Source organism: Buteo buteo, chromosome 3, assembly GCF_964188355.1.
Source record: "Buteo buteo chromosome 3, bButBut1.hap1.1, whole genome shotgun sequence".
NCBI classification, from domain to species: Eukaryota; Metazoa; Chordata; class Aves; order Accipitriformes; family Accipitridae; genus Buteo; species Buteo buteo.
This window is the reverse complement of record NC_134173.1, coordinates 51,607,905-51,635,712: the sequence shown is the minus strand read 5'-3', so window position 1 is coordinate 51,635,712 and position 27,808 is coordinate 51,607,905. Positions and strand designations below refer to the sequence as shown.

Genomic DNA, 27,808 nt, shown 5'->3' with positions numbered 1-27,808 from the left:
ATCCAGCTTAGCATTCTGACTATTTAGTTTTATACGAACATGTACCGTGCCACTCCATCCAGAGGAGTGCTTGTCAAATGAGTGCTCTACCAACTACCTGCAGCCCTGACCCACATGCCAAGGCCCAATCCAGCCCCAACAGAAAGGAATAGCGAGATCCTCACGTGCTTCACGGGGGGCGAAACCGAGCCTTTCGGAAGTGGAAGACACTTTAATAGAGAGACATGGCTGAAAAAACAAGTATGGACTTAAAGTCTGCACAGTTTGAGTGGAAAAGTGTCTGAGGAGTTTGAGGTCTGGATGGGAACATGTGACAATGTGTAACACTCCGAGCTGCAAGGCAGTGACAATTAGGAGGGACATACTTGTCTCTATTTTTAAACAGCAATGAGGTGAGTTGATATATAAGTTCTCTTCCAAGAATTTCAGTGCAGATGACTGCCCATAATATAATTATTCACAGTAAAGAGTAAGCCATGTTTCAGCTCTGAACATTTGATCGGTCTCTGTACAGTCAAAATATAGTCAGATTTGGACAGCCTAGCAGGATATTTCTGACTTCCATGTGCAACTATACTTTTACCAGCCTTTCTCTCACACAATGTCACACAGTGATACACAGTGTAAATCCTTCATATGTCAAATCAGACATGGCATCTACAGTCTGCAGAAAAAATCTGCAGGGTGTAAAGTTACCAAGTATTTGTGAGGTCTACTGTGAGGCTGCATTTTTTTTTTCTTCCTGAAACGTGAATTCTTCTTTCAAAGAACTTGTTTATTTTTCCTTTTTCACTAAAACATATCTCCTTTCTCCAGAAAATAAATAGAGAAAAGAAAAAGGTATGGATAAGGGAAGTTTGCAATAAGCCAGCCTTCAATCGTCAGCTTTGCAATATAATGATAATACTTGATGGTTACAACCTTTTATTACGTAGGAATTGTATCAATTTATTCTCCTAGCACATCTGAGGAAAGCGTAGTTGCCATGAAGTAGTCAGTATTTCCTGCTCTCTACTACGCTTTGATATCTGGGTAGGCTTTGTCCTTACTGGGAGCAGTGGGCAATGCTGTGTGATACGAGCCAGGGCTGGGGGTTTAATAGGTGATTTCTGTATTTTCCTCATTATTGAAAGAGAAGACAGAAGTCTGTAAACTTTAATCAATTTGTAGGTGGATATTAAACTGCTAATAGCTCAGGCTAGAGTCTCCAGAGTTTCTAAATCTAAGATGATGTTCCTTCCCTATTTTGGAAGATAATACCTAGAAAGTCGATTGATCTTTTAGAGTGAAGGTACATGCCAAAGAGGAAGCACTGCGGGGTTTTTTTAAAGGTGTAAGCTGAGAATTGGGACTCGGTGTTCAGTCCCTGACACTTCAGCAAAACATGCTCTGGGACCATTGGCAAATCTCTTATTTATTTTTCAGCTTATACATACAACAATTGGGATGAAAGTATCGTGCCACAAAGATTTTCAGGCTCAACTAAAGTTCCTAGATCTGCCATAGACAAAGGAAGCCTTGTAAAATTTGCTATTTTTAGATTATTTGAAAATATTTGAAAATACTTTGTTAAAGGTTCTCCCATAATTTTGGCCTTGAAATAGACCTCTGTAAAACAGATAGCTTTTAAATGAGAAATCAATGCCAGACTTGTGGCTTCTCACCATTTTCGTAAATTGAAATCACAGTAGATCAAAACATCTCCTGATTTATGCTCTGTTGAGCTGAATTTACTTCAAGGTAAATTTGACCCCATATTACTGTATGCCAACCAGTTCATTAAAGCTCCATGTCCCTAAATATCTGCAGAAAAGGTAGATTTATCCAGATCATAAAACATATTTTAAACATATTTTCAAAATCAACCAGATTTTCAAAGCCAGCCACAGAGGCTGGTACATATTCCTACATATTCCTATAAATATGCTTATAAATACATATATATATAAAATTGCCCCCCCCCCCGGACATGTGTACGTGCTTACGATAAACACCCGGAAAGCTACATTGCATTCAGTGGGTCTATTTATGTGCTTAAAATTAGGCATTTGTAAATTGGCAAGATCAGGCCCATAGTGTATGTACGTGTGTGTGCATGTGTGCACACGTATGTACAGGAATAAAGAACGCAGCTTGATTAGAAGTTCTATTCTATGCTCACTCTTTTACTTAACCTCTGACATTCGAAAAAATGAAGCTAAATGTCCAGGCAGTTCTGACAGTTCCAATCTATTCTCTGCAACCTGAAAAAACGCACACTTTTTTACTCAATATATGAAGTTGATGTGTGGTTTGGTTGTTTGTGGTGTTTTTTTTTTTTTTTTTTTTTTGGAGACGCCTTCTTTATATAGTGTCAACACGACAGCAGAAGTACTGGTTTGCTGTAGGTTGTATGAGTGACAATAATATTCTCTGCGAAACGTAGAAGGGACTAACTGATGAATCGGAAAATATATGGATGTCTCCCGAAACGATTATGTAACGAAACACGAAGTCAAACGGTGGCATGCTTCTATTAATTGTAGACGATAGTAATTAATTTTCACTGCAGTTGCGATCGTGTGGCTGCTTTCAGAAGAATCCAGAATCCCCTTCCAGGAAAGTGTGAAATTGCATCTGGGTTCTGCAAGCCATGAAAGACTATAAATTTCTTTAAAAAAAGAGAGGGAGGCCTTCCTCGATACTGTACTTTAGAAAGAGGGGAAAACAAAGGGAAAAAGAAAATGATAATTGTTTTCTCTAAGGCTATTATCTAATGCAAAAGCAAACAGTCTGACTGGAAATCAGCTAACAGAAGGGGATTAGAGAGTAGATCTGAGAGTGGCTTGATTTCTAGCACTGCTGTCTCTTCACACAGTGATGAGACACAGGCAGAGCAGCCAGGAGCTCTCCAGATGGCTAGAGAAAGTGTTTGTCTTGGGTTACTGCAGGGCAGTCTGGACTCTTAAAGCCGGGGAGGCATCATTAGGGAGCAAGTTAGATGTCCACCCAGTAAAAGCCAGCGAAAGAAAGAAAGAGTAGGCAGGCTGCCCGAGAGGGACCGCGCTCGCCTATTGTTAACATATACTTGACCCCCACTAACCTCCTCACGACACAGATGTCTCCTACCTCTATCACCTCCCACTGCTTTAAGCCCTCCCCCCCTGCACCTGGGTAGCGGGGCCGGGCCGGCTGCCGGCAGTATGCTGCCTGCCTCGCGAGGTGCCTGCTAGCGGGGAGCCGGGCGGAGCGGCGCGGAGCGGAGAGCGGCGCGGCGCAGCCTCGGGCGGCCGGCTCGGCTCGGCTCGGCACGGCACGGCACGGCACCGGCTCGGCTCGGCTCGGCACCGCCACCGGCGCGGCTCGGCTTCGCCGGGGGCAGAGCGATGCGTCGGCTGCCCGGGGACACGCAGAGACCCCGCCACTGACAGCGGCCGCTCCCTGCGCTCCACATCACGTTTGTCTGCGGCGGCGGCAGCGAGGAGAAGGACCGGGGCATTAACTATCTCGACTTGGAGACTTTATTTTTGGTTCTTGTCCTTTCCCGTGGAACCAGTAGTCTCTCTCGAGCTGATCCTCCTTTAAAAAAAAAAAAAAGAGCGAGAGAGAGGAGGGGGGGGGAAGAGCAGCTGGAGTTTCTCCTCAGCTCGTTTTGACTTTTGTGGACGTGGATCATCTGGACTGGGAAGGGAAGCCGCGCTGCGCTGCTCTCCCCTTTCCCACCCCCTCGCCCCTCCAGCAGCCTGGGCTGCCGGCTCTCCCCCGAGCAGGACGGGAACTTTTATTTGCAGCTCGCAGCCTGTGGCGAATGGTGGGAATCTCCGGTCCTTTGCAGTGTGAGTACGGGGCGCGGGCAGGGCAGGGCGCGCTGGGGCGGGGGGAGCCCGAGCCCCTTTTTTCTTCCCCTTTCTCCTTCCCCGTAGGGCTCTGCTGGCTCGGAGGGGCTCCCGTGGCTGTAACTAACCCAGGCGGACCGGGGCTGCCGCTGTGCCCGGGCGAGGTTAGCACTGCATGCAGCTCTTGCACCCGCTGTCCCCGGCTCGCAAACTCGCACCCCGGGTATTTCTCAAGAGCCCAGAAACCAAACGACCCGGTTTTGCAGAAAATAGCCCTCCCAAGCACACGGTATTCCACAGCGTTGCGTTTCTGTCTCGATTTAGGACTTGCCTCTTTTTTTTTTTTTTCCCCCCCCTCTTTCTCCTTTCTTGCCTCCCCTCTCTCCAGATCACAGCTAGCCAATGTGAGTCGGAGTGTCTGAAATATTTCTGGTGGGATTTTGGTTTGGGCTGTTTCATTACGATCATCGGATTATGTAGCACTGGCAACATCACTTCAGGCTGTTTTGCAAGAAATATTTCAGGCGGTGCACGTCGTCTTTAGCTGCACCGCGATCTTGCGAGTATCTCGTTTCCTAAAACGATAGGGCAACGTTAGGGATTGCATTTCCAAAACTGCAGCACAATGTACTTGTGTCAGCTCGTCTAGCTGAGCTGAACGGTTTGATTCCCTAAATTCGTAACAGACCATCGAGAAGGGGGATCGGAAGGATGAAGACCACACTCCCAGCCATTTAGACGAGCCCTTGACTTTGGGGCGAGTTCGAGTCCTTTTGTTAGCGCCAAAGTTGCAAGATGGGCTGAAATTGAGTTTAGGGTAGGGAAGGACTCGCTACCCTAGCGGGGGCACCCGCCACTCCGTTACACGGTAATTTATAGAGAAATTTCTGTGTTGTTCCTGGACTCTGCTCTCCTAAAGGGTAGAGAGAAACTGAAAGTAACTCCTCGGTCGCAGCTCCCAAATCCCTCTGGCTCCAGCCAGAAGCTAAACCGTCACCTCCTTCAGTTCACTGAGAAGTTTGAAAGAGGGAGGGCGAGCGAAGGTGAGAGGCGCCGAGGCAGCCTCCCCCGCCTGCCCCCCCAAGTTGCAGCCGGCGCGGCGGGACCGCCCTGCCCGGCCGCAGCCGGCAGCTCCCGGCCACCGCCGCGGTGGGGAACGGCCGCCTCGCAGCCGCTCGGGCTTCTCTGGGAGAGCAGCCCCCGATCTCCAGATCCGCAGCAGGCTCTGCCAGCCCCCCCCCTCCTGCCGCTGCCTTGCCCCGAGGCACGGCACGGCACGGACCTATCTCTCGCAAGCCTCTCGGTCGGGCCGCCCTGGAGCCGGCAGCTCCTGCCTGCGGCGCGCTCCGCCGCGGGCTGCGCCCCGCTGAGCCCGCGGTAGCCCGTCTTCCCTGAAGAGCTGCTCAAGTTTCCCCTTGCCAAGCGCGGCAGGGCTGGAAGCGGCTGCCTCCGCTCCGGCGGCCCGTCGCCAAGGTGCGCTCGCCACGGCGCGGTGCGCACAGCTGCGCGCTCGCCTCCGCGGGCCAAGCGGGGCGCCGGCGGCGGGCGTGGGCTGGCAGGGGCTGGGCAGAGAGCGGTAGGTACCTCTTGGAAGCGGTCTGCGAGAGCTGCCGTGCTGTCCGTGGGGACGCGGCGAGTGCCAGGCGTTTGGCTGTAGGCTTAGGTAGCCCTGACTAACCCAAAGGATGGGTTCCGAGTCGTGGTATGCACAGCCAAGCCTTTGCTCCGGCGAACATTCGTGTGCTTAATGTAACGCTGACCCCTTTAACTTTTAACATCGCTTCCCCTAATTAATCTGTTCAGGCCCCAGACTTAAATGGCTGTCCACAGCTGCTGCAAATTGATTTATCCCCTGATGGTGGTCCGAGTTGCTGACCAAAGCAGGATTTTTTTTTTTTTTTTCCCCCCCTCCTCCCCGTTTTTGGTCTACTAATCTGTTTTGACTTATTTCCTACTTACAGTAATGCTTGCATGCTTTTTGAAGGACTTGGAAAATACTTTCTTTTGACATGTAGCTAGAAACATAATTATTGTATTTGTAAACACAGTATGTTAGGGCTAAGGGTGAATATAATTTATTTAATTATACCCTTGTAGCCTTACATTTCCTTCTCTATTTCTGCATCCTGACAGATGCAATGGAAAGTTTAAATAAGCAACTTTGTTAAGTGTAGTTTGAGGCAAGGCATGAAAGACATTTTTAGATTTTAATTCTATTGTCCAGGTTTTCTGTTCTGCTTTTCTTTTAACGGTTTAGTGAATCTGGATAGCCGAGAGGATTGAAACTGGTTTCTAATGGTTGTTAAAGCTGATGCTTGACCTTTCCACGGGAAGTCTGAAAACCCCATTCAGTTTATTCTGGGCTGATTTCCTTAGGAAATCCAATATGATCAGGGAATTTCCTTCAGCTCGGCTGAATGTTAAAAAAGTTAGTCTGTCTTGTTTGTACGTTCTGGTTTTAGCACTAGGTGTTTCTGCGGCTCCCCATCAATAGAAGAAGTGCTAGGAAAAAAGATCTGAATGTGGCTTATTCATAACTGTACAGTCTATGAAAACATGAAGTTGGCAAAGGCTTTGTTAGGTGTGAGATGTGCTGCAGACTTGCTGTGAAGGTTTGTAATTAGGAAGTTACACTTCATTTGATAATTGATAACTTTTCTAAGGTCAGTTTTCTCATCTCTGAACCTTCAACGTAATTGCTACTACTTTCAGTTCATGAGTCATTTTTCTTTGCTGTCATGGGCAGCGCAACCACGCATCAGTGCAAGAAAGCTCCAGACCCCATCAAAAACCCAACCCACCCTTAAATCCGTTCATGCCACTGGCAAGCTGAAGCCAGGCGAGGCTCTCGTACAGGAGATGATGGCAGGACTTCTTCCTTCTGCCCTGCATTTGCAGGAGGGTGAGCGCCTGGGTTCCCGAGCCCTGAGCATGCTGTAGGAGACAAGAACCATTCTGTTTGTAATGGAATGCAGACAGCAGCGTTAGGTCACTGCTTCCTGGCAACTGCTGCACAAGTTGTTTTTCTTCAAAGGCTTTGAGCTTTTAAATAGTTTCCAAAATCTTTTTAAGTAAAACATTGCCTTCTACCATTTTTGACCACCTTAACGTTAACTCGTTTCGTGCCTAAATAATGGACCAGTAAAACATCACACGGTGTCTCTCATCTGTATATGCTTAACACTATGTATGCCTGCGCGCACATGGAGTTTTATACTGGAAGTATTGTTTATAGAATAAAGGGGAGAAAAATAGCTCCACCTGGAGTGCTGGTCAGTGGCTAGTCAGTTCAGGACATTCTTCCCTGTCAAATCCTGTTTCTCACTTCTCTGAAATGAACTTCAGACGACAGGCGTTGAATGCGAAGCTCGCTTCACTGAGGTACTGTGCAGACTGCGAACTCCTCGTTGCCAGACACTTTGGGTGAAATAGGCATCTGCAGTATTTGCATTGGGGGTGATGGGAGAAAGGGCTTGCAATTGTCATTTTCATCTTTCAAATCCACTTGCCACAGTTCATTACTGTTAAATCTTTAGCTAATTGAATAAGGATATTAGTATGTTGGCTATTGCAGGAGCTTCAGATTTTTTTTTTGGAGGGGGGGAAGATCTTGTTCTTTGTTTTCTTTGTAGAAACTTAAGTTGTCATGCAGAGATCAAAAAGCCTTATCAGCTGAAATAAAACGTGAATTTGGTGTTGTGAAGGGGTTATTTCTCATGGTGTGGCTAAAGAAATGTAAAAAGAAAATGATTTAGTCTGAATACTTTAAAAAAACTTTGATCCATGTAGTTAGTAGCAGCCTGCTTTTTTTCATACAGCCTTTAGTAGCAACCTATAATGTTTATAAAAGTTTGAACTGACACTGAATTTTGCGTAAGTAGTGAGAGTGTAAATTCTTAAAACATTGGCTTCCAGATTACATTTTCACATTCTTTCACGTGAAAGATCTAAAGGAGTTAGTTTAAAACCTGAACTTTTAAAGGGTCTCAGTTTTCCGCATAGATGTTCCTTTTCAAAGAACTGCTTTAAAATCGGGAGTTATGCTGTTCTTATTTACTATAAACTTGATTAGTTTAATATATGGTAGCATAAATATGTCAGGAAGTGGCATACTGTGTGGGTTTGTGGATAAAGAAAAATGATCAGCAGATGTAAAATCGAAGAAAAAAATCCTGCCCTTTAAAAGGCTTTTTTTCCCCAAAAAATATTTTCGTCTGAAAGACAATGACTTCCATCTTCATTTTTTTTCTTTTCTGCCATCGATATCAAAGTTTCCAAATAACGTTTAGAGAACAGTGGACATTTTATTAAAGTAAACATTAGTTCAGTATAATGGAGGTAATTGTAAGTGATAAGAGCAGAGCAGGTTATCTGTGTGTTGTTTAAACAGAAGGAGCTATTTTGCACCATTTCCAGTAGCCATCTGTAGAGGAGAAGGGTTTGCACCTGTCTGTCCACACTAATTATAGATTAGGTCCAAAGAAATGAAATTCGAGTAGGCTTTCTCTTAATGAAAACCATAGTGATTTTATTGTAAAAGTGTTTTGTGTACAGACGGTGATGGTTGGGCTGTAGTAAAATAAATTGCTGTATGGCTGTCATGTACTTGTAGCTGTAAAGCAGGATACTACTGCATTAACAAAGGTGCTGAATAAAAAATGCGGTGCTCCATTTAAGTCCTAGGCTTCAGTGGTGGCTTTAGCTAGGTTTAGTCAAAAAGCTTCACTGTAAGCACAGTCTTCCAGGGGTATGTTTCAAGGTAGACTTCTCAGTTACCATCACTTTCATGTCAATGTGCTGGCATATAGGTGGTCCTTTAGCTGAAATATGAGGTAGAAATGGTTTCATGTTAAACATGTACACACATACATGTGGAGTGTGTCAGAAATACTTTCCTCTGGTTTAACATTGTATTAGTAAAATAATGTGGAAAGAGTGAGAAATGCATTCTGCAGTAAAAGGTCACATGAATTTCTACCACATCTGTTTATAGTAATTACGAACATAATTAACATAAGAATTACAAGTGAAGTAATGACAAGCTGAGCTATGAGATATTATGCCATAATGGTCATATGTTGGAATTCTCACATTATTGCACACTAGAATTCACATATTCAATACAAGAAAGAAAATGTTAGATTTTTATCTATTTTAATGCTTCAGAACTTATCTGCCTGGGGCAGATGGACTTTACGCTTTATAGGAAGGTAACCCATTATTAAGAGAGAGTCAGTTGAAATTAAGATTTCTAGCCTGCAGCTTGGACTTTGAGACAGCTGTGCTTATGGAACGCCACTTCTGTTACACATTTGTAGTCTGATTGTATTTATTTTATTAGCACACATTGCTTTATTTTTAAATGTGAGTGTTTTAGCAGCAAACTGTTTACATTAGAAAGGATCCTGGATTGGTTTTTCTTTAGAGCCTTGTGATTCGCATAGTAAAACTGCCTGTCGGAATGGCCAACATAGATATATAAGACGCACATGGTGGCCCTGCAAGATGAGAATCTGATGGATCCTAAATTAGTTCATGGCATGATATATATGTATTTCAAGGAAAAAATCCATAACAAAAATCCCTAAAAAGAGCAATGTCTCATTTGTACATAATGTTTTTGAAAGAACATATGCAGGGAGGAAGCTCTGTGGTACCTTGCAGGTTGAATTAATTAAAGTCACTTTTCTTTAGAAATGCATAGAACATACCGTTAAGTTTAGGGGCTAAGGTTTCAAATGAGTTGACTAACTTTTGTAATATGACCTGTCTGATTACCTCTAAATATGGTTGTCACACAACTGACAACTGGAGGAAGTTGAGGGAGAAGTGGCCCTTCTTCAGGGTAAAAATACTGGCTGAGGAATGCACAGTAAATTTGAGATGTGAAAATCAGTTTGCCTTTAATGAAAAATCAATGTCCTGTTTTTGTGATGGGAAAATTTGCCAAATTGCTGTTTTTCTAAGGGTAAACATATAGAGTGGTTTATGAAAAATAAAAAAAAATTACCGTGTGCTATGTCTCAGTGATACCAAGAGGTTTTCACATTATTGGATTAGTGGAGGATTTGCGACAGACCCCTTTTTATCTGACATTCATTGCAGTGACATGATTTTCACACACACGCCCTTCCCCCATCTAGGTTCTGGTTTTCACTTTGTATTATGTGTCAAATTCCCTTTATTTCTTTTCTTGTGGAAAAAACCTGCTATCTTGGACGAGTGCTTTTTGGAGGGAGTTCTGCACTGAACAATGCCTGTCTCGCTCCAGCGTGCTGTCATTGTCCTCCTCCCAGCCTTCACGGTGCTCCTCCGCAGACGTGTAATGGAAACGCGTTTCCTTAACAAATAAGCGTTGATTCCTAGGGAGAAACATTTTTTTAAAACTTTAAAACCTGAGCGCGCGGAGTTCGCTTGGTGCCGGTGCAGCCATTCTGCTGGCTGGCCGTGCTTGTGGCAGGCAGGCAGGCCGGGCTGCTTTGCTGCCTCCCCTCCCCGTACCTCATGATCACCCAGTCCTCTTCGAGGACTCCCGTCAAAATAAACCCTCTGTCTCCTCAAAACCTGAACCGTTAAGTGTAGGGACCTACTCGGGTTTATCGTTCATCCTCCGAACGGTGCCGCCGCTCGCAGCAGCAGCGTTGTGTTCAGGCTCTTCTGCCACGGGCAAGGCCGAGGGGGTCGGGCCGGGCCTTGGCCAAACCGGGAGCGGGCACGTCCCGCCACCGCGGTGGGCCAGGAGCCGTCGTGCTCCGTGCGGGACGTAGGTGTGCTCCGCGGGAACGGAGGGGAGCTCAGGTGAGGGAGCGCAGGGGAGCCAGCGCTGCGCTTCGCTGCGCTCCCTTGGGTGTCTGGCAGGGTCCTTGTCCCGGGGAGGTTTCGGGGCAGCTTCCAGGGTCAGAGGCGGCCCGGACGCCTGCCTGGGGTCGGGCGGGCGGGAGGCAGACCGGGGCGCCCGGGGAGCCGCCGCCCTCTCACCCGGTGGGCGGCGCGGAGGTGGCGCCTCTCCTCATGCCGGGCGCGGCCTCCCCCGGGACGCCGGGCCGCGCCGTGCCGGCCCCGGCCCCGCTCCCACCGTGCATCCTCCGGCCTCCATCTGGGCCGCGCTGATACCGTAATCGCCCCGATGCACGCCGCCGTCCCGCTCCCCCCGCGCCGGCAGGGCCACGGAGGCGCGATGTGCCGTCCGTGCGCCGCAGATAAGCTGCGAGGCGTGTAAGGCGCACAAAGCCCGGGCCGCGCCGGCGCCTCCCTCCCTCCCTCCGCCGGAAGGTAATCTCCACCCGCGGTTCGGGGAGAGGCGGGCGGGGGGACACCCCTCGCCGCCCCTCGCCGCCCGGCTCCCTCGGCGCTGCACAAGTCGATAGGCGCGGGGAGAAGTGAAGATGTAACCTCTTATCTCCCCCCCCCCTCCCCGCAGCGGGCGGGGGATTTACGGGCAGAGATTAGCCGGCGGGGAGAAGGGATCTGCCTTTTGTTGTGCGTGGGGCGGCCGCGGCCTGGGCGCTGCCTCCCCCCGCCCCCGGGCCGCGCTGAGGGGAGCGGGGAGGGGGTCGCCCGGCGGGCTGGCCGGGGGAGGGAGGAGGGAGCCGGAGAACAATAGGTTACCGAGGGACCCCGCTTGAAATGCAGTCGAGGTGGGGGGGGGAGAGCGGCTGGTCTGGGTGTTTCACGGGACGGGGACGGGGAAGGACCGGCGCGGCGGGGGAGGGCAGAGCCCCCGGCCCCGGGCGGGAGCGGTGTGGCGGCTAGGGCCGCGGCGAACGGCGGCGCCCTGCCGGCGTGGGCGCGGGGCGGCGGGCGGCGGGCGGCGTGCCTTCCCGGGAGCGCGGCTCTCCGTGAGGGGCGCTGACAGCAGCGGGCTGTCACGCCCGGGCGTGCCGGCACCCACCCGGCCGATGCCGGGGCGGCTTCAGGGGAGGCTCCCGGCGTCCAGAATCCCCGCAGAGGATGGCAGCGGGTTTTAGGAAAAGTGGCCTCTTTCCCCCCGCCCCTTTTTTTTTCTTGTGGGCTTTTTTGTTGTTGTTTTTGACTTTTGATGGCGATTTTTCGGTTCTCGCCAGATTTAAGGTGACTTGCACGCTAGGTGTGTGCACGCACGCTGCTTTAGCAAACGGCTCTATCAGCGATCATATCTTCAAGCGACATTAAACAATTACCTTTTAAAATATATTTAAAAGTTTGAAATATTTATATTGCCGTTTCACTTTGTCAAGTGTTTGCGCAGATAGATATATAGATATGATTCGGTAACTAAAAGCCTAATTAAAATTTGTTTAAAGCCAGGGGGGCATGTATTCTTGTTGACAGCAGCGGATCGATAGGGTAAGACAATAGAGCCCCATTATTTTACTTCCATTGACTGAACATATTGACATTTCAGGTTTGCGATTGCCTCAGTGAGCATGATGAAACACTGAAATTCACGAACCAACTGTCTGGAGTGGCACATATATTACTGTATGTCATCTCTGCCTTCAGGTTACCTTATCACTGAAGCAGAATGGTAATGGATGGCAGCAGAGTACTTCAGAGGGGTTAGGGCTCTATCAGTTAAGAAGCTGACACATAGCAGGTTTCAGGAGTATCTTTAATTACACCTAGAATTATGTACAAGGGAAGATGGTCCTTGTTACCTGCTGCTGCGCTTCAGAGTTTACAGGCTCAGAAGCAGACAGGATAACAAGGTACTTATGTTTCATATTTTATATACATGACTTGATACCTTAAACTTTTGCAGGAGCGCAACGACTTCTGATTCTGCTGTTGGCATGCTTACCATGTTTGCCAATGGCAGCATCTCAACCCAGTCTTGATGCTCAAGTTTCAGAGCACCTGCTAGACCTTCCTCCCAGTCTTGAAATTGCAAAGGAAACAAAGAACAACTTTAAAATAAATACATGCACTTTGAGTTTCTCCCACCCAACGTGCTCTGTTAACAATGCTTAGGGAATTCAGTGCAGTGAGACTATAGCAGAATGATAAATATACACATTTTTTCCTTAGTATAAGCACTGTAAGAAGAAATGTCTGCGCAATATGTGCATGTGCATGCATAATTGTATATATTAATTTGTATGATTGCATATATAAAGAAGACCGGTGGCCCCAGAACGTACAATGTGTCTTACTATTTCAAAGGCTTTCAGATCTTCTTTAAAATATAGCTGACTGTAGAATGAAACCCAACAGGGTTAGGCAGAGATAGAGATTGAAATTAATTTAAAGCAGACAAAGAGCTAATATGAAAGAGCCACTAGTGATTTAACTCATTTTTAAAAGTAAGTGTAATGAAAATATAAAATGTATTCTGAGTGTGCCATCTACTCAGCAATTGTTGCCATCAAGTGGACTGCTGATGCCCTTTAAGATGGTAAAAAGAAAACTAGTCCTTTATACCATTTTCATGAAAATGTTAGGTTTCTGTTTGATCAGCAGGTGCTGTTGAGATGAAAGCCATGTGTAAATTTTCAGAAGGCCAAAAGTGTCAATTCAGAAAAGGAAAGTGATAAGAGAAAATGCAATCAGTTTTCCTGTTTTCAATTTGTGCAGGATTTGAAGAGCTGTTTTGTTAAACTGCTACATCTGCTCCAATATGAATATTGAACTACTTCCACTAAAAATAACACCCTATAATTTGGAAGCCATTGCAATCTTTTGTTAATGCAAGTGGGTTATTTAAAAAAAAATCTATTCTGAAAAATCTCCTGCCTAATGTGCATTTTTGTTTATCGGCACTTTTATCTTCAGCAGATAAAATGGCATTATGCAATTAGGACCATATCTATTTGGACTGTAAAAATGGCACTGGATAGCTGAATGTCACTATATTGGTAAAAGGATTTAACTCGTATGTTTAAAATAATTTTATTAATAAATATGATTGTATCTTAAAATGATGAGTGACTGCTTCCCCATTGCAACAGTACAGCTTTACCTAGTACTGAGGACCTTGTGCAAAGTAGAGGACGTTCAGAGTATGATAGAATGTTCTTTGGCTTGTTTCATTCCTGCTATACCTGCAAATCTTAAGTTTAGGCTCATCAAGGACATTTTAGTTAGTGGGGCTTTTGGAGTAACTTTTTCCATGGTAAATGAAATGATTAGATCAGTCTTGAATGCATATACACAAAATACTTGCTGCTGTGGTGCTGCTAATCCAAGTGAGTTTTATGAACTTGGAAAGCACAGCATTGGCAGAGCATAAATTTTCTATCGGAGGCATCTCCAGAGAAAATAACATTATTGCTTTTTAATTAAAAAAAAATAATGAAAAGGGTCTGTGTTTGTTAATTTTATAAATAAGGATCTAAATGAAGAAGTGATAGTTCACTGTTAGATCTATAGACCCCTGTGTACATAACATGAGTAAACACGTGCAGAGTAAAATGAGAGCTTTTACTTCTTTATTTCAACATAGAAAATTACCTGGTTTTAATATTAGAATGGGTTTTAGCTGTTGGATTCTAATCTAGTAGTCAGGAACTCAGTTTTTTGGCGGGTGTCTGCATGGGAAAGGGCCTTGCTGATGCTTCTGTTTGGTTTTGCAATTGGATTTGTAAGCTTTTGACCTTGGGGGATTTTCCTCAGTGATCTACAGATCAGAAATAATTAAAATTCAATAAACTGAAATTTAAATATAGAATGGATTTTGTGCGAGATCCGTGCTTGTGGTAGGTTGTCTAGAAGTCTGTGGCATGTCTACTTTATAGTTTGTATTCCCAAACATAACTGTGTGCACACATGTGCATAAATTTATGTTGAATGACAGAGGGATGATTATTTATACAGATTTTATCCAAAACTCTGTGCACTCCTGAAACATAACAAAAAGCCTCCCTCCCCAGAAGAGTGTTTACATCCCGTGACAGTCACTAGATTCAAATCTTCTAAACATGAAAGTTGTTTCCTTTCCTCCAAACCTTCTTTTCCCCAACAAAGCTAACCCTGTTAAACCTCACCTTCTGTGGGACGTATACATAGTTATAGACATATGTACGAGAAGTAAATATTACAAAAAACATGGCCGATCGGGGCAAAGTGTCTGTAGCCTGAAATAGCTTGTGATATCTGCCAACAGCAGAAGCCGCGCTGAGAAGGCCCTACCTCGGCTGACCCGGGGATGCAAGAGGCTCGAGGAGCCTCGCGTTAGTGCTTGGCGCCTACGTGGAGCGTTCTGCTCGCGAGTGTTACAGAGCAAATGCTCTGCCGTAGCGTGTTGGTGGAAATACCGTCTACCTGCAGAGTTTTTAAAGCGAGGGGCTTTTTGCTTCGGTCATGGCATTTTTTGGTTCTTTTCGCAGGGGTTGGGGTGGAGTCCAACTCCAAAAGAAAGATTATAGCTGGATGCAGGGTATCCAGATTTTCTTATCTAAGTTTTCTGAACACATTCATGGGAGTGCTCTGTTTTTCTTATTCTTTGCCAAAAATGCTGCATGCAGTTTTGCTGTTCCTATTGAATAGTTGCCATATTTAACTCCAGTGGTTGTGAATAGAAATGTGAATATGGAAAGGAATCCTTTTATGCTCCCTCTCATTTTCTGTAACACGTTTTGGGATGCCTGGAAAGGAAGGGCATCCTAGATATTCCAAATATTTCTGAATACACACAAAGAATTCCAAAGAAGTTCAGCAACTTGGTTTTGTTTATATGTAGGTTTTGGGCATGTGTGATACGGTGACTTATGTAAGTGATACCTTTTTCTACTCAGTATTATTTATTATATTTAGTCATCATAAAAGCGCAGTTGTGTTGTACAGAACTGTACAGCAGTATTCCTGAATGATCCCATATTGCAACATACTGATATGGGATCTTCATGGGATAGTTCATGATTTCTTCAGTCATTTCAAGAAGGCATTTGATTCATTGCCACTTTTGTGTCCATCAAGACAGGTGGACTATGGTGCTTGTAATAGAAGTAAGTATCCAAATTCATGGAGGATAATAGCTTCTTCTGGAAATGAGGTTGGCCTCTGGAAAGACAGAAGACTCCACCTAGTGGAGTGGAATTAATCTGCACACAGTGGCAGGCTATGGCATATAGTAAAACAGATATTATTTATGAAAAGCCAGGTTGATGCAGTCAATAAAAACCAGGAGTCTTGACAGGCATCTGGGGAGATGGTTGCATGACCATCACAAATTGTACAAGAGTGTAGTTACTTTTGTAGCTCTAGGAGGCTTATGATGTATGTCTGCCTTGTTGGATGTCAATATACAATTTGCATAAGTAGTAGTCATTACCACTAGCCATTTTCTTTTGTGGTTCCTTTCATCTGGAGACCTACTGTCCACATTTTTTGATTTCTGGTGATGACCACACAGGTGCCCCTTTTGGTTGTGGCCCAGGTGTCACTTTAAATAGCTTGGGAAAAATCCCAATCCAACCCCCAAAACTTCTCCACTTTTTCCATAATTATTTATTGTCCAGAATATATTTTCTGTTTTTCATATCGTTTACTTCTGTAACAGAAGTATCAGGATGCTGGTTCTTCATGCTGTCATGGCAGGTTGGGTGGCATGTTGAGTAAATCTGTGTGGGCCTTCTGGAGGTCCCAAGGTTTAACGATCTCTATTATGAGGCATCTCATTATATAGGGTTTTGTACCTATGCTTTGCTTTCCCATTGGTTTGGTCACGTTGTCTTACTAGGATGTAATACGATGAATTTTAAAGCTGGGATGCGAGTGAACACTCAACCTGAGGCACAGCAAAGATACTTGATGTCCTGAAATCCTCTTGGAAAATTCATCCCAACATTGAATCACGCATGCGTTAGGCAAGTTCGAGAAGAGAACTGCCCCAGATTGGCTCAGGCTTTGACAGCAAGAGAGGATGAGGCTATTGTCAGAAAACGAGATAATAGGATGCAGCAAAGGAGACAGAATGATACTGCTGCAAAGAATATTTGGGAAGAATGCTCCAAAGGAGTGCTTTCAGTGACATCCAGGTGGGCTTTGTTGCCAGAGCCATTAAAGCTTAGTGGTGCCAGAGAAAGCTGCCAACAAATTTAGGGATAATGGCACCTGCGGGTGTGCTATCAATGGATGGTAGTGCCAGGATGATGTTTTATTTTATTTTAATGGTGGCATTGCTAAAAGTATTTAAGTGTAATGTTATAGAAAGGGGTTTAGTGAGTGAATTCACCAAGTTCTAGGAACCATTAAGCAAAAGCTGTTTCATGACTGTGCTATTTATTATTTTTAAAGCTTGTTGGCAAACCACTTAACGCTGGAAAGCATGCTGCAACCTGTATTAAAGCATGCTGCAGATGAGCAAGGAAACCATTGTAGTGAACTGAATAGCCTAGCTTAGTTTCCGAATGTTACGTGCATTTCATGTGTGCCATGATAAATTAATGCAACTCCATGGGTCAGCAGAGCTTGTAAATGTTGAATTAAAGTGCTGGAGCTCAGATTTTCCGTGGTATTCACGTGCCCAGTTCTCACTGAAGATGGTGTTTCTTTTGTCTAAACACCAGTCTGAGGATCTGGACCTTCAGGTTTTCCATGCTTCCATCTCACGTCTGTGATCTTTGTTGGATCGATTCTGAGGCTTAGATCCAGATACGGCCCTCATAAAGTCAGTTAGCTCAGGTCTCGATGTAAAGTAAGTCATTCTCTTTGAATTGTAAATGATAGACTTATCTGACAAGACTTCCATAAAAAGGAGAGAAAAAGTCTATTCCTTCTGTAATAATACTCTCAGAGGTTCCCGCTGAGTCCATGGGGCCAGGTTTCTCAATTTCTGTATCCCAAGAGCTGTGTTAAACTGTGTTTAAGCCAGCTGCCTGCTCCAGAAATTTCCAGAGAAGCATACAGCTACAGTAGATAACAGCTACAGTAGTTTTAAAGAGTGAATCAATGTATAATTTCCCTTCCCCATTCTGAGATTTAGTGGTCTCATCCTCTTCGCATGGGGAGGTTTTGATGTTAAATTTTCTTAATAATTTTTTTTTTTAATTCCAGCCTGCATTTTGCCTTCTCTTACAGAGCTAGTATTGGCCGCTATTGTTTTTATTATCCCTGAGCTTCTCTGGGAAGAGAAGGATGGGCAGGACCTCAGTGACATTGCCAGAGCAAGTCATCAGTGGCTGTGTCTTCTCCCCAGGAGGTCACAGGAAGCAGGTGGCTGTGTTAATTGTCCTCGCTCCCAACTCTTGTCCTTCCTGGAGGCAATTTAGAAGTGGTCAGGAAGCGTCAAGCCTACTGTGTCCCCCCAGGTTCACTACTTCATGCGTTCATAATAATTTGAGGTATGTGCCAGACAAGGGAAACTGGGTAGGAATCCTTACTGTCCTTTCTAAGCTGTGTGGCTACCTGGCTTGAAGGGCTGAATGCCATCGCTGCAGAGCGTGTTTGGGATTGCAGCTGGAATCCAAGAGAGTAACAAAGAATTCTATTAAAAAAAAAAAATAAATTAAAAATTAAGAGGTATTTCCCTAACATACAGCATTTTCCTTCTTTCAAGCTATTGATAAAAGTCTTAGGTAAGAAAACTACAAAAACTCACGAGGTGCATGAAATATTTCTGGAAACTATGATCCACTTTTATCTGGTGAGTGGAGGATAGGGAATGTAAATGCATTTTCTGCTTAGGCCAGTTGGGTTTTAATTGTCTTTGTTGCAGCTGCACCATCAGTAGTCTTGGATCCCTAAATGGCGCTCAGTGCTGTGCTTTGGAAAATCAGTTAGGGTCTTGCTACTTTAGATGAGCTTCTTGTTAACTGTTTGCTTGATTTTTTAATAGTGAAGGCTTCACAGCATTGCTGAGTATCTCGCTGCAAGTGTCGCACCCAATGTTGTAAGCCAGGTTTTGAACTACCAGTAATGTTTCTTTTAAGTGTCTTTTGGAAAGTATCTACTCACACTGGAAGTGACATGAGTTGAGTAGCAAATATCATACAAGTTATTTATCTGCCATATGCATTTTCTGTGAAAACTCTGAGCTTCTGCTCAGGTGTACTCTTGGTTTTACTGAGACTACTTGCCTAAATAAGGTGGGCTGCAGGATTATGTGGCTGGTGAATCATACTGGTTTCTGAATCACTCTTATGGAATATCAGCCTGAAATACTAACAACTAATGAGCACATTGTGCTTGGACTTTTATGTTATTTAAAGAATAGCATTTTAAAGCAGAATATTTTGTAAAATGGTCATTTAAAAGTCACTTTGCAATTTACTTCCATCAAACCCGTTGTACCAGAAAAAATACCTCCTTCAGGAAGGAAAAGGTTGTCAATATTGTGGAATAATATCTGATTTTTATCCAGCTATTTGCTGTTTAAGCTCCCGTCTTTTCAGTGCAAGGAGATCAGCTGACAACAGCAGCAACTAAATCATGTTTGCAGCTGGGCAATTACAGTAGACCCTAAGATCTGCGACTGTCAACCATGAACGCAGATGCCTTCAAAGTTCTGTTTTTCTTCCATGTGGAAGTCGTTGGCATGGAACAGATGCCTTCATTTTGGAGAAACCAACCTCTGGATATAATTGGTTCTCTCTTCTCTTGTCCTCTAGGGACAGTCTCTTGCAGATGAAATTAGATGAGAGAAAAAAAAAGACACAGGCACACACGCTCACACATGACACGAAGCAGGAGTTTTCAGGATCTCTCTCTGTTTTGTCACATGGAACTGTTTTACAGCTGGAAGATTTCACTCCATTTTTAGCACTCTACACACATGATGATGATGCTGTATGAAAAACATGCAAAATAAAATACATATCTGGCCAAAGTTTATTATTAATCTAGGCATGCTTGTTTGGAAGTAAGACAGGCATATCCAGCCCGTATTAGTTTAGTGTTGAATGTTGACTTCTGCACTATCTATCGATGCCGCAGTCTCAGAAATTTAAAGTTAAATGGCAGAAGAGACAAGACGATGTAAAAAACTTCCGTTGTAGCGGTGGAAGCAAAGTGTTTTCGTCAGATGGTTTGCTAGTTGTTAACACAGGAGGGAAAAAGCAAGTAGTTGACTTCACATTTCGCCTAGCTTACAGGCATTCAATTAAGGAAGCATATTTACAGGAACTTTAGTGGAATTAGTCTGATGAACACCTGTGATGAGCCACTGCTGGGAGTCCTGTGGCAGTGTACTGAAGAGACTCTGTCCTCTTACTGCAGATACCTAAAATGGGATGGTGGTAATGGGACTTAAAGGCTCTAAGAGAGTAAGAGAGAGGGAGAATCTGCCTACCCTGTGCCCATCAAAGGCTTTTGTCACCCTCTCTTCCCTCCGGTGTGACAACTACCAAATAATTGTGGTTGATGTTATTTAGTACTGTTAAAATAAATGAACACCAACTTTGGGTTACCTTAATAAGCTCGGTTGTGAACTGTGACAGTTGGGCAGTGCCGTGTAAAGAGCTGTGGTATTCTTGGGTAGAGTGGGTACCTCCAGGAGGAGGGTGCAGTGGGGATCAGGGACTGCCAGGAAGTCAACTAGCATTGCTGGTACCCAAGAGCCTGCAGATCTGTCATCTCTGAATGCTTTTTCTTTTTTACATTTTATTTCCTCCCATAAGTTTTTTTTTATATTGCAGTTTAACGTAACAGTTCAGTTCAATCACCAGGTATAAAATTTATCTAGGCAAATGTAACTCTTACAATGAATTGGCTGATGATCTGTTGGAGTGTGGTTGCTTGAAGATGCTGAGCCTTTGTAACCGCGTAGGTAGGTCTTGCTGGTAGCATATCGATGACCTGAATTCTGAACTTGATTTTCTAATTTTAATGGCAATTTCCATATTTTACACGAGGCGTTCACTACTACCGTAGTACTTCTGTCTCTTAAAAGTTGAGCAGAAATGTCACCAGCAGTGAAAACGGGCAGGAGTTATCTTCGTCCTGCCTTGGTCAGGGTGGTTGGTAGAAGGCCACCTGCCGTTTAGACACATGATGTCACTGGATATCTGCGGTGTGCTGCGGTCCTTTCTTTCCTGCTGACATCCACCGGCTGTGTGGGTAGAGGGCATTCACGATGACTTACAGCAGTTAGAAGGAAGCCCAAAGTAAACTTAGTTTTGAACCGATGACTCTTCAGCTTTTATAAAGAAGTAGGGAGATCCTTTGGTGTAGGACTCCAGTTCTGATTCACACAACTTCAGTGCAACAGTGTGCTGCTCTTAGCACAGTATTTCTGAAGAACCACATATTAAGGGAAAAATTGAACCAGAGAAGTGCTTAGGTGATGAAGGGATTTCTGGCAGTAACTAGGAAGTGCAATAATGGTTGATTTCTTTTGAAGCTGATCCTGATATTTGTAGTCTTTACATCCTATTAATTCCTTGAAAGATAAGCTGATACAAGAATGATTTGCCAGGCCCAATGGCTCTTCTAAAAATCTTGGCTCAGGTTATATCCCTCTTCTCTCCACATATAAGATAAAAGTACTGTGAATATGAGGTTAACTGAATTCAAATAGAAGACTCTCTCGAGTTATTGCATTCCTTAGAAAATAAATACATTTCTCATATGGTTGAGATTGATCAAAAAAGTATTCTGTATGCCAGTGATTACATTCCCATCTGTGATTAAGGTTTTCTGTCTGCATCTGGTTTTCACATTATATTTCTGTAACAAGAATCCTTTATATGGCAGAGTTCACTCTCTGTATTTTCTATTAGCTGCAGCTTGAACTACTGCACGGATCGCAGATTTACACATGTGGTTTTCATTACTTCATACCATTGAGAAAAAGTAATATTTGTTTGGGAAAGTATGTTTTTCAAAATTTCCATGGTAATACAACATGTTGATCCTTTTTTATAACACTCTTGTAAGACTACAAATTGTATGAGGCATTCTACTTTCAGTGAAGTTCAGACTTTAGACAATTTTGCAGGTACATTCGAACAGCAGCAGCAGTTTACAATTCAGGAGGCAAAAATAAATTCTAAAAAAGGAGATTAGCGTAGAATGGGTATAGCAGAATGCATCCATCACGTTGGAAAATGTGGCATATAGAGAAAATGAACGTGGGGCTGAAACAAAGGAAGAGTAATAAGTTAAAGTGATGTCTTCATTGTAAAGTGGATGACAGATGAGGGTTTTTTTTTTTCTGAGTAAGAACTTTTCCTTTTTTACAGTAAGAGGTTTAAAAATCTTTTACCAGCCATGAAAAAGGAGTATGCTATTCAGCAGACATAAATATTGAATTGTTATATGTTACATAATTTAACATATTTGATCATAATTATTTCTAGTGGCCAAATTAGTAAAGGTTAGCAAAACATGGATACATCTTTACAGATGGCTGCTGTGTGTAATTCTGAATCCAAAATATGATGTTAATTTAATGTTCCACTGTAACTCCATATTTCAACCAGATTGTGCTATCGTCACTCGGTAGAAAACTTAATGTTTAAATGATCTCAGTGAAATTAATAGGGCCACTTGGTCTGTGAAGGATTTTTCAGTTTTGGTAGGGGCATGAGTTTACGGCCATAAAAATCAGATCAAACAATAACAACAATTTAGGGAATGTTGTATGCATCTATGGAAATGTAAAGTGCTATGCAAAACAGTGGACAATTGAACAATACACAATTCATGATAAGGCACAACTGAAAGGTAATTTTTATTGCCTGTGTAAGAACATGGTGACAACTAGAGAATTTCATACAAAATAAAAACCATTTTAGAAAAGTAGTTATTGCACCCAAGTCGGGCAGTCCTCACCACATTTTGGAGATTATTTTCCAAATGCCAAAGGCAGTTGTGTCATACTGAAAGCTTCACAGTTGCCAAATACTGGGTAGAGTCCTGCAGTCCTTACAGGCCTCTTGTTTTCACTGAAATCGATAGAATTTTGGCTTGTGCAGTGCTGCGGGGAAATGTCCGGCGACGAACATGGGAAAGAAAGGACTTTGAGTGGTGAACTCCTTTGTTCTGTAACCTTAACTTTAACTTGGGAAGGCTTGTTTTGATTTGAGGAGGGTGCTTGTTTGTGGGAAAGATTGCAGTTTCTACCACAAACACAAATGTGCTCTTTTGCTAATGCCCTTGGGCGATAAATTTTTTTGCAGGAAGATCTAGCCCATGAGAGGGTTGGGGCTGGGTTCTCTGTTAGATGCATGCAGCTGCGACCAGACCCTTATGCATGCTTAACTTTATGTCCTGAAATACCTGCATAGTGGATGCAGATTGAAGCATGTACATAACTGCGTGTGCCTGGCTCTGAAAATCTTTCTGCCTTGACATAATTATAAACCCCTGAAAAGCATATTAATGACTTGGAAAAACTGACAATGCTGTAATACAGACTCATATGAATGACAAAGTATTTGTGTAACCCAAATAAACAGTTTTTGTAGGTGTTGGAGTGGGAGGGAAATTGCCTTTTCAGAAGTGGGAGGATGATTTGTAAATATATCAATAGCTTTTTGATCTCCCTTTGTTTAAATGTGTTTGTTGTTATGACTTACAAATCCAAATTAGTATAGTGATGTGTAATTGCAAGGTCTCTATTTTTAGTAACCATGTTCATTTAATAAATGATTCTCTAGAGCTTCTGTTGAACCAGGTAAAGTATGTAATATTTTATATTACATGAATGTATTGAAAACAAAGCATTTTCACAGAATTAGCTAATACGTGTTTTCATGGTAGAATACAGGCTGCCCTTACTTTGTTGCCCTCTATATGTCAGCTGTTTTAAATGAGCAACTTATGAAACAGCCTTTGTTGAAGAATTAATACAGTTTTAAAGTACTGCCTTATATTAACTAAGAAAATGTGGGTAATTGATTTAGAATGATAGCGTTTCTGTCTTCTCTTTTTATTTAAAAGACTGCTATTATCATGCAAATGAAGGGGTGTGGTGCTTCAAACTGGCTGTGATATGTGCTTCTTCTTTTTTTTCTTTTTTTTCTTTTTTTTTTTTTTCATTTGTTGTTGTCAATAGAAAAGATTGATCTCTGGGCTGGTGAACATAATATCTGTCCCAGTCAGAAAAGGAAAGAGGAAATTAGCAGAGCGATTGGTGGAGAATGATATCTGTCAAAAGAAACACTTGGAGAGCACTGAGTTTAGTGATAGGTGACTGCCGGAAAAAAGGGAACTTTGAATTTTGTCAAGGTAAGGAACAGAAAAATATTTGATTTTGTAATGTGCATACCTTTTAGAAGTTATTTTTAATGACTGTACCTTGCCTTGTAAACTGTAATTAAAAAAGAAATCTTTCCTTTTAGCCTTCAAAGAGTCTGCCTAAATCAATGAAGGTGGTGTCTTCATTTTCGTACTGCTGAGAAAGAGTACAGCAGTAACAATAAAATCCCTCAGTGATGACTTTTCTAAAACCTTCCTTAGCTTAAAAATACATGTATGTGATTTTTTTAACTGTGTTTTTTGTGGTTTTGATGACATAGGTGCTCTTTCTTTATCTAGCATGTAAATATTACTTGGCTGGGCTGTGAAAATAATAAAGTTCAGTTTCCTGAACTGTGAATTGGAACAGTATTTGCAACCAGGTTAAAGGACAGTTGTAATCACATTGGCAAAATGGTTGCATTTGTAATTTAGAGGAACCCTCTGGTAAACTCATTGCATTGGGAATCTGTGATAAATTTGGTTGAGATGATATTGAGAATGGATATTTCAGCTTCTTGTGTGCAGAGATTTTTACCATACTGGAAAAGTAAATCTGCTACGGCAGAAGTAAACTTCTAGATAACCTATGACTGTCATTCCTGTCTTTACTGTAACTGCATTTTTTCTCCTAAAATGGTGTGTCTAGATGGCAAGAAACTACTAAACTGATTTTAAGTGCTTTCCAAGACTCTGATACTTTCTTTCTCAGTGTTGGATCATTTCACCTATGGCATACAGAGTATGATACCGAAACAAAATGAACAATGTCTGAGTACTCTAGGCTATGCTCCGGTTGGTTAAAGGCAGCTAAGCCTTGACCATATCACTCGTCTTCCCACCCGAGACAGCGACCCACGCTGCTCTGTCTGCGGGGTGTGGAAAGGAGATGGAGCACATCTGAGAGAGGCAGCAGGATGCTCTGTGCTCTGCACATCATGTCATGGCAAGGGGAGCGGCTGGGGCTGAGGTTTTTTGCACTAGTGTGAACATACTTTTTAAAAATTTAATCCTATTAAAAATGAATTTGCATTCTAATTCGAGTTCCTAGCTCAGTTTAAAACAAGTAAATGCTTCTCTGGGACCTTCCTCTACAGAGGCAGCATTGGAAAAGAATTAATAATCTTAGCAGGGTTTCTTGTTGCATTTTTGTTTTGCTAATTTAGCAGCGTATAGCTCCTGACTAGTTCTCTTTTTTATTATCTATAGTCTATTTTTCAAAGTGCAAGTGTACCTCATACAGGTGGTCGTTGGTTGGTTTCTTTTGCCATATGGGTCTTCATAAAGGATTTTAAAAATAAATAAATGTGAAAGTAAAGATTTCATGCCTGAAGCATGCAGTGCTGGCATACTAATGGGAAGCTTATTGTGGTTTATTGCTGTCAGAGCACGTGCAAGATAATGGAAATTTGCTGCAACTTAGGAGAAAGGCATGTTTTCTAATACTATTTATTTTATAGAAAGAGGGAATTAATATGACTAAAATTCACTTCATCTTTATAAGTCTAAATGATCTGGTTGTACTACTGAAATATTCATAAATGGGAGGGAACAGCACGTTATCTGTCTTGTTAACTGTCGGGCAGGTCAGGCTGCCTGTGTCACCTGGGTGCAGGCACATCTCTGCCATTGCGAAGTTGCTGTGTACTAAATATTCCCTTTCTTGTGCAGTTCTATCAGTGTAGCCTTATACCAAAACAAACACATCCTCTCTATAGCATAAGCTACAGGGTTAACAATATTGTATATTTTTCACCTTGGCCATGAAGATAATCCAAAACTGCTTTGTAGCTCTTTATAAAAGAGAGTGATCAGTGGTGGTTAGCAGCTGTTAGTTCTTTGGGCATTCCCACTTTGACATTTACTTGAAATGAGGTGACTGGATAAGGTACCTACATCTGGATGTGTATGTTTGTGTCACACGTTTGAAAATTTTAGTCTTAAATGGCCAAGAAGCTCCACATTGAAGTTTGGATGAGTGATTAGAGATGAGACCAACACTCTTGGAGCTTACTTAATATGGACTTTGCTGTGCCCAAGAAGATTTGACTCACTATTTGAAACCAAAATGGAATAAAAGGCAAAATAAAAGGTGTTTGAATCTATTGCCTCCTTGAAGCAACAGCCTCTTGTAGCTTTAGAATACCTATGCTGATGTGATCCCTTTCAAGCATCCTCATCTTTGTTTTGCTATTGCAAACTCGTCTTTTCTTGGTTTCCTTTTTTTATCTTCAAAACAATTGTTTGCTCACCTATGTATCTTAAAGAGTACAATGGAAATAATACCCCCCCCTTCTAACATATAACAGATGCAAAAGAGGATGAGTGTATTATAGACAGTGAATTGTTATTACACAGCTCACAATCAGATTTTCATCTGTTCATGTGGCGCACACCTGTGGCTTGCTGGCGTTGCTCTTGACTGGGATATGAGAGATCTTAATGAAGAACAAAGCCGGAATGACAAGAAGAGACTCCACAGCACACACGGGTTACTTCACACATCGTAAGAAAGTGAAATTCAAAATACGCTGGTTTGGAGAGAATGCCTTGTGATGAGGGAGCATGCCTGGGTGACTCTGCAAAGGGAACCGGGGCCCTGCTCATTGCTGCCTTGGAATAAGGTGTTTTTCTCTGTAGGTCAGGTTGATGTGGACCAGTTGAGAGCAGTGGCCGATTTCTCCTGCTTACTTTCTGAGCCAGTAAGAGTATCCTGGGCAGGAATCCAGCTTCTGAAGTACAAAGAAAATAACCCATAATCTATATAAAATGCTGGCGGATGGGGAAGGGAGGAAATTTACAGAGAATAACTGAGTTTGAGAACAACTGTGTTAAAAGTAGAATGTAAGGGGAATGTGTGTGACATTAGTATTTATTTTAATTTGAAAACATGATCTTTGAAACCTTTGAGGTGAGCAGAGGATGAGCTTTCACAATGTGATATATTTATTAGTAAACTGAAACCAAGCACTCGGTCTGAAGTTCCTTTTCCAAAGTGATTTTTCCCCCCTGACTTCGCAGAGTTTGGGTTCTTTCTCCGTGACACCACCCCCCCCCCCCCCGCCCCCCTTTGTAATCTACTGTGGCTCTGATAACGTTAATGGGCTTTGCCCCACATGGAGCAGCGAGTGTATTGTACCACTGCTCGCTGATCCCAGGTCAGTGTGATGCGTGAAATCAATTTATTTGAATCTCTTTGCCTGTATAGGAATTTGGCAGCGTGCCAGTTGTTTTCATTTAATGTTCTTTGTGTTGAACACAGACAAGCAGGCATGCTTTTGTACTCCTCTTTCTTTTGGGCTCTTCTCTTTTCAGCCAATATTCTATTCTGTGGATTTTTCAGAAAGAAGTAGGAATGTGTTACCTTTTTAAAAAATCATTTTTGTTTAAATAGCCTTTAAAGAGCATAGAAACTAGGTCAGTCATAGAGCAGCAGCCTGTGTAGGGTTTTCACCAAGTATAGGTGGTAACACCTGCCTTTTCTCATTTCTTAAATTTGGGGGAAAAGAGAGAGAAAACACTGGTCTGTTTTTCTAATGCCTGGTTCTATGATTTATGTCGTCTTGTAAGACAAAGACTCTTCAATAATGCTTAAATCAGAATAATTTTAGTTCGAATTAAGTGAATGTCTGGCAATTGGTTGGACGAATCGGAAATACTTTTCAGGATCTTTTTCATCTTGAGTGATGACCTTAAAGTAAGAGTTAATTTGGGAATCCCTTGCCTCATCTTTCTGTCTGTTCTTCCCCTCCCCCAGATGTTTAATATTTTGAATGGCTGGCTGAAGAACAGCTACCCAAAAGTACCCACTTCTTTCCTTTTTTTTCCTTCTTTTTATGAGAAAGCAGCAAGGCATGTGGAACAGAGCAAGTAATTTTGCCCTTCTTAAATAGGGAGGG

At 43.0% G+C, this 27,808-nt stretch overlaps 1 protein-coding gene and 1 long non-coding RNA gene across 8 annotated transcripts in view; one reads left to right on the top strand and one right to left on the bottom strand.

Annotated features, from left to right (window-relative positions):
- The first annotated feature begins 2,901 nt into the window (after positions 1 to 2,901).
- RUNX1T1 (RUNX1 partner transcriptional co-repressor 1) overlaps positions 2,902 to 27,808 on the top strand; it is a 114,412-nt gene continuing 89,505 nt past the window's right edge. Inside the window, exons 1-2 of one of the 6 annotated variants that reach the window (XM_075023580.1) lie at positions 2,903 to 3,815; positions 23,728 to 23,900. In XM_075023580.1, coding sequence (XP_074879681.1) covers positions 23,813 to 23,900 — 88 coding nt within the window. In that variant the 5' untranslated portion in view covers positions 2,903 to 3,815; positions 23,728 to 23,812. Of the gene's footprint in view, positions 3,816 to 4,841; positions 4,859 to 10,953; positions 11,088 to 17,844; positions 18,074 to 23,727; positions 23,901 to 27,808 lie in introns of those variants that run through there. The other 5 variants (XM_075023583.1, XM_075023582.1, XM_075023584.1 and 2 more) reach the window with 5 other exon arrangements.
- On the bottom strand, positions 7,720 to 10,546 carry LOC142029170 (uncharacterized). Of its 2 annotated transcripts, none has more exons than XR_012649857.1 (3): positions 10,406 to 10,546; positions 9,826 to 10,177; positions 7,720 to 8,635 (listed from the first exon to the last, which is right to left on the bottom strand). It is a non-coding gene; the product is annotated as an uncharacterized LOC142029170 (long non-coding RNA). The 2 variants fall into 2 exon arrangements; XR_012649858.1 differs by having other exon boundaries at positions 7,730 to 8,635; positions 10,022 to 10,177.